This window comes from Phascolarctos cinereus, unplaced genomic scaffold (genome assembly GCF_003287225.1).
Source record: "Phascolarctos cinereus isolate Bilbo 61053 unplaced genomic scaffold, phaCin_HiC Scaffold_726;HRSCAF=1367, whole genome shotgun sequence".
Taxonomy (NCBI): domain Eukaryota; kingdom Metazoa; phylum Chordata; class Mammalia; order Diprotodontia; family Phascolarctidae; genus Phascolarctos; species Phascolarctos cinereus.
The window spans coordinates 79,771,678-79,778,213 of NW_027556098.1; the positions used below are offsets into that span (position 1 = coordinate 79,771,678).

Genomic DNA, 6,536 nt, shown 5'->3' on the forward strand with positions numbered 1-6,536 from the left:
TGATTTGCAAGAATCATAAATTATCTATGTCATTGCTTTTAGCTATTATGTACAAAGCTATTTCCACAAATGAAATCCATTTTCCTGGATTACAGGGAAATGTGCCCATGGAAGAATACCTTATGTGATGTCCCTTATAAAACTGGCAAAAGAAATAAGGGTGTCTTTCCCACGTCTTTTAAAAGGGGAGCCCTACACTGTGGCAGACCTACTTCCAAACAACCCGTAACGTCACATCCCAGTCATGAGGATGGCACAGTTAGAATGCTTTGGAGTTGAATCACATGTATGCGTGCACTTGTACATCCGCAATGCGTGATTATATGTACATACATCTTATATAGTATGTGTATATGTATGCATACTTATTTATTTACCTGAGATGACTCTTTTCCCTTGATCTGGTATGCTGTCTGGTAACTTGCATAGGGAGAGAGCTATACTAAGCTCATATTAATTATAGCTTTCCTTGTGTCCTGGCATCTACAGAAGTATCAAAGATTGCTGTTGTAGTCTGCCCCTGAGAAGAGTGAGTTAGGAACAGAGTAACTTGGCACACAGGAAAATGCAGATCTAGCTATCGTTATATTCATAAGCAGACCTTCTTTATTGTAGATACAGGAAAAAGAAGCTTCATTGTTAAGACCAATGTCTTTAAAATAAACTGTTTTTAAAAAAAAGCATTCTGATGTATAATAACAATTAAGATTTAGAAGAATTATAGACTTGGTCATTAAACCCTTCCCTCTTATGCACATACAGTTTCTTGTAACATTTCAATGAAGTACTTTATTGGCTTTTGGCCCTGCTACTAGCTAAGACATGGTTGTTTGGGGGCCTGTTGGAATGAGTACGTGAAGTAAGAATTTTTAACTATATCAAGTTTCACTTGGCAGCCCCCTCTGAAATACTAAACACTTGAATATAAGGACCTTTTATTTCTTCATAATTTACTTTTAGTATCTTGTTTTTCTGTTATAAAAATCCCAGCAAGTCTATACTGTTGGATTGTATGGAAAATTGAAAATAATAAGAAAACTTCAGAAACTAGAAACTGTAGGGAAATTTAGGAAATGGGATTAAATTACATTCAGGAGTCTTAAGTCTATAGGGTAAGTATGAACAGAAGAAAGCAATGACATACTTCTCTTACTTGGTAACAGAGGCAGAGCTGTGGCTGCCTTGAGTAATTCAGTACTGGTTTCTGTTAACCATTTACATAAATTATATATTAAGTTACTGATACTCTGATCTTTTTTAAAAAAATTACATGTAAGCTCTTATTTTGGCTTTTCTTCCTTTTTCCTTCCTCTCCCTTTTCTGTACCCATTGGAAATTTAAATGAGCCTTAAATTGTATCCTGCCAAAGCCCATTTTGATAGTTTTTTCTTTCTCACTAATGCTGCATGTAGAATATTGCTAAAATAACATTGACTAATTAAATGCATGGAGATACTTTTACATGAAGAATAGTAGAGTTCCTTATAAAACTTCAGTAAGAACAGTGATGAATAAAGATTTGTTATAAATTGTATGGATTACTTGAGAGGAGATAGAATTAGTTTTTGCTGTTGAATTTTTATTGCCCTCCCCTTTTTTTTAACTAATGAAAGGAAATAACCAGACATGGAGGTTTTAGCAGTCATTCTGTGCCTGGAGTGGTAGGTATTCACTTAAGTTAGCTAACTCATTCAATGACATTATGGTTTCCACGCTGAACAGATTTGTTTTCTTACACTGTACTTTTAAGATGGATGATCAGAAATTATTTGCAGGGATTTTGAGATTGACTAAATGTGCAAGACCAGTTCCCCTAGAAACATGTGACTCATGAATAGAAGTAGTAGTGTTAAGTAAGAGTTTATGTAAGAAATTTATTCTTGGTTGTTATCTTTCCAATTCTCGTTCCCAAGGGAATAGGCTACTCCAAATCCTCTACAGATCTCTGACATATTTTCATGTCATCATTTATCACTTTTAAGAACTAATACATTATGGAAGTGTAGCATTACATTTTCTGTCTTTGAGTGAGGATGTCTTTGTTTTGTCAGGTTAACCCTAAGAGTCAAGCAAACATTCCACCTTATTCATCAGGACCGTGCAAGAGAATATGATCATTGTGGTCATGGCCATAGGCTAAGTCTGGAAATGGGGATTATTAAAAAGGCTCAGACCTGGGGGCTTTTAAAGATGTGTCAAAGATTTCATTTGGGCAAGCAGAATAAAGCATTTCAAAATGATCCTCCTGTGGTTAACTTGTATTCAATCTATAAAAATGAGTATTTTTCACCCCTGTAGTGGGACACATTAAAGGGCACATTTTAAACTTCTATTGGGATTTGGAAAGATATAAAAGTTTGTTAAAATTTTAATAGTCAAGACTATGGTAAAGCCAGTAATAACTGTTAAGGAAACCCTTAAATATTCTTCAGAGGGAAAATATTGTACCAAAGAAACACAAAACATGTGGCAGGCCTAGCAGAATTTTCAGAGCTTGTTTTTAAAAGTTTATTCAGACAATTGCTGGCTCAGCAGGACAACAAAGGAAAATTGCAGTGGCCACCCTAAGTAAACATACCCTGCTTTCTCTTCCTCCACATGGTGTTACTTAGACTTCTAAACACACTTAATCATATGATTGAAAATGGTCTTGTACCTTTGTCCTCTTAGTCAGGAACTTCAGCTGCCAGAAATAATTAACTAATCCCCTGGTGCCTGAAAGGGCAATCACACGCCTGTCCTGGAGTCAGGAAAGGAAAGGAAAGATTCCAAGGTGCTGTAATGCCGGCATCTGAGTCACTGCACATTTTACAGACAATCTAAGCTTTACTTATGTTTCTGAGAATCTGTGGGATGGTGGGGTCTGTACTCCTGACTTTAATGCCTCATTCCCAGAATTTGAGCTTCTGTTTTGTGATCTTTAACAAGTCATTTGTCCTTGCTCCATATTTTCTTATCTAAAAATTATAGGTACCTGCCATGGACACTTAGGTGGACTTTGAGCTCCTTGATGTGGGTATTCCCTCCAATGAGACAAATCACTTCACAACCCATCCATATATTTTCATCTCCTGCAAATATGAGCTCCTTGAGGACCTGTTTTTTCCTTTCTTCCTTCTTCTTCTTTCTTTCTTTCTTTCTTTTTTTTTTTGCATCCCCCCAGCCTTTACAGGACCTGGCCCATAATAAGCATATAATAAAAGTACTTTGACTAAAAAACTGATTTCCTCCCATAAATGGTCTACAGGGAATCTATTTACCATTAGGTCTCTTGACTTGTATGGATATCAGTGGATCACACGTGGTTGAGATCCCTGTGATTGGTCTATTTAGAAAAATATACATTGTGGCTTATGGTTACAGCATTGCTAGACTCCAGCATATAAATGTATTCTGTTCTAAAAATTCTTTTGTAAGTCTTTTGTTCGGAATCAAAATGCATTTTCCTATATAAATAGTGGTTAATTTCCCACAGAAGTCTATTTAATTATAGTAATAATAACAATAATAATAATGTTATTTGGACTTGATAAATGTGAAATTCTTAATATGCTAAGAGATGTGAAATTTTTTCATTTGAATCCAGATGTTACATTGTGAGTAAAGACAGTATTTACAAATACACTGGACCCTGCTAAGCAAGTTATATGAAGCATAACGCTATGCAGAAGAAAGCTGGGATTGTGACTGGGATGTTGTAACACAAGCAACAAAAGGGGAGCCACTAGAGTTTCTGGGCTCCAGCCTCTAACAGGTTCACTCTTGATCTGGGCAGCCAGAAGGATGAGAAGACAGCTTGTGAGGGGTTAAATAATAAATTATTCTTACTATTCTGTCTCAATGGCTTTCTGATCATGGGAGCACCAACTCCTACAGGATCCTATCACCGTTTTTGCAGGAGCCATCAAGAAGTGGGGCAATAACCCCTCCATCTCAGTAGGAGTCAGTCGAGACATGCACAGCACTCCAGCTTGTGCACTCCTCTAAATCCCCCTCAGCCTCAATGGGGGCCAGTTGAGGGAGACATATATGCGTTTCCTTATGCATTCTCCGAATCCAAACTCCCACTCACTGACCAGTGCTCTCTTGATTTATAGAGAAGCACACAAAGGCAGTTTGCCAACAATGAGCTCACAGGTTAATTTTAGCAATATCATCATGACCTAGCGCAGCGCAGGCATAGTAAATATCACATTATGTCATTCCTATATCTCACTGCGCAGTTGCAGTGGAAACTATTTACAAACATGATCGTGGGCATTATCTATTTTGGCCATGGATCCTGGGACCTATTATCTAAAAAGGAATAACAAAATCCTCCTTACTTACAGATGTCAAGAGACACAGTGAAACCCTAAATCAAAGCTCAATGAGAAAGACATATTAAAAGCAATTAACACTTATGCAATATCAGTCTTAATAAACTTTCAGATCTACAGAATGGACTATAACAGATTTGAAAAGTATCCTAATAAAATTTCCACAATATTAATGAAACTAACATTTCATGCTGTGAAAGGAGGGAAAGGACAGGACAGATCTTCTCAGAATATACAATAAACAGATTACAAACTTAGGGAGATATTTTTGGAACAAACAAAAATCACTTCAGCAAGCAACCATAAAGGATATCAATCAATATAAAATAGGATTTGTTAAATGAAACTAAAAATGATTAAGCTCCTAATGCCATTTATGAAATACCAAGATCATAGAGTGGAATCAGAAAGCCCTCCACAGGCAGTGTGCACACCTATTCAACCAACAATCTGTCAACAACTAAGTGTCAAACAAATGGCTTCATTTAAAAGAAAAATCCCTTCAGTTTTCTGGAACTCTGTTTCCTTATTTAAAAAAAACAAGGAGGTTTAAACTATGTGATTTCTTGGTTCACTTCCAACCCCAAATCCTGAGATCCTACATGTTTTCCCTCCACCTCCCTATTTGCCTACGTTACAGTCAGCTGGATTTATGATCTCATCATCCAGTAGTTCCTTCCAACTGTGCTAATCACAATCCATCCATGCCTACATATCCTGGGCAACTCTGATCCATTCCCTCCCATAGTTCACTCCAAGGAATTCAGCCAATGTTTGAGAAGCCTTCCTTGCTTTCTCCCAACATCTTGAAGATACTAGTGGAGCAGTCTGTCTGTCTCCTGGTCATTGCTCACTCTTTCTTCTCTTCCTGTCAGACAATCCTTTCACTTGGGTTCTTCAAAGTGCTACCCATTCTGCTGCCATATAGCCACACCAAACTTTGTTAGTATTAAAAAGATAGACCTTGCTTTTGTGGGAAGCTTGTTTTTGCTGTTGTTCAATTATGTCCAAATCTCCATGACCCCAGTTAGGATTTTCTTGGCAAAGATAATGGAGTAGTTTGCTGTTTCCTTCTCTAGCCCATTTTACAGATGAAAAATGAGGCAAGGAGGGTTAAGTGAGTTGCCCAGGGTCACACAGCTAGTAAGTGTCTAAGACCAGATTTGAACTCAAGATGATGAGGCTTCCTGACTCCAGACCTGGCACTCTTATCAACTGCGCCATCTAGCCGCCCAAGAGAAGCTTAGAGTGTGTAAAAGATCTTACCATTTTCTAAAAGCAGTCCATGCCACACCACCACCTGCTCTTTTTCAGCTCTGGGCCTAGCTCATCATCCATCTGTCTGAGCTTTGCAGAGGTTAAGTGACTTGTCCAAAGTCTTATCACTAGTAAGTGTCTGAGACTCAGGTCTTCATGACTTCAGGCCCAGAGCCCCACCACTGTGCTACCTGCTTCTTCTCTACTGTTGGACATGCTGTGTGGTGGAGCCATGCTGATGCATGTGAAATCTGGACAATAGTCATTTTATCTGCCTGATCATTCCTCTGTGGATAAATAGGCCAAACTTCTTTGATTGTTTACATATCTCTTGTAGAAGGTTTTGCAGTGTGGCCTGAAGCTTACAATTTCATCCACAAAGAGTACAGTTTGCAGAACCTCTTCAACCACAGAGTGTCCCTACCTAACCTTAACTGCATCCCCTCTATCACAATGGCAGACATTTTGGCAAGTGTTCATCTCCCATGTCCCTATGTTACTCTTTGCCTAGCGTTTATTATCAGAAAGCCATTGAGCAGGATTATTTCTGTTGTTATGTGTTGCAAGGAACCTTGAATGATCTTGATGTATGGATGGGAGGTGCTTTGCTTTAAAAGGTCTTGTAAGTCAGTGTTTTGTTCTGTGGAATCAAATGCTTTTTCATTATCAACAAACAAGCACAATTGGATCTTATATTCTTTACCCATTTGAGCTAATTATGAGGTGGTAAAGATGTGGTGCATTGTCAAGAATTATTTGCCATAGCTTTTTTATTACTAATACCTTTGTTGGGGATGCTCTCAATTCACATGTAGAGCATTTTGTATAAATGGGACAGTAGTTATATAGGTCATTAATTATTGATGTTCTCTAAATCAGCTTTTTTTCGGGGAGGGATGGAAGTTAACAAAGTCTGAGATTTTTTCCCCTTTGGTATCTACTCCTCCTTCAGATGCTTTG

General features: G+C 37.8%; 1 protein-coding gene across 1 annotated transcript in view; it reads left to right on the forward strand.

The window, feature by feature from the left end:
- The window catches only part of APOO (apolipoprotein O), a 79,740-nt gene extending 77,500 nt beyond the window's left edge, over positions 1-2,240 (forward strand). Inside the window, exon 8 of the mRNA XM_020989885.2 lies at positions 2,052-2,240. Within this exon, the coding sequence (XP_020845544.1) occupies positions 2,052-2,114 (63 nt within the window). The 3' untranslated portion in view covers positions 2,115-2,240. The remainder of the gene's footprint in view (positions 1-2,051) is intronic.
- The last annotated feature ends 4,296 nt before the right edge of the window (positions 2,241-6,536 follow it).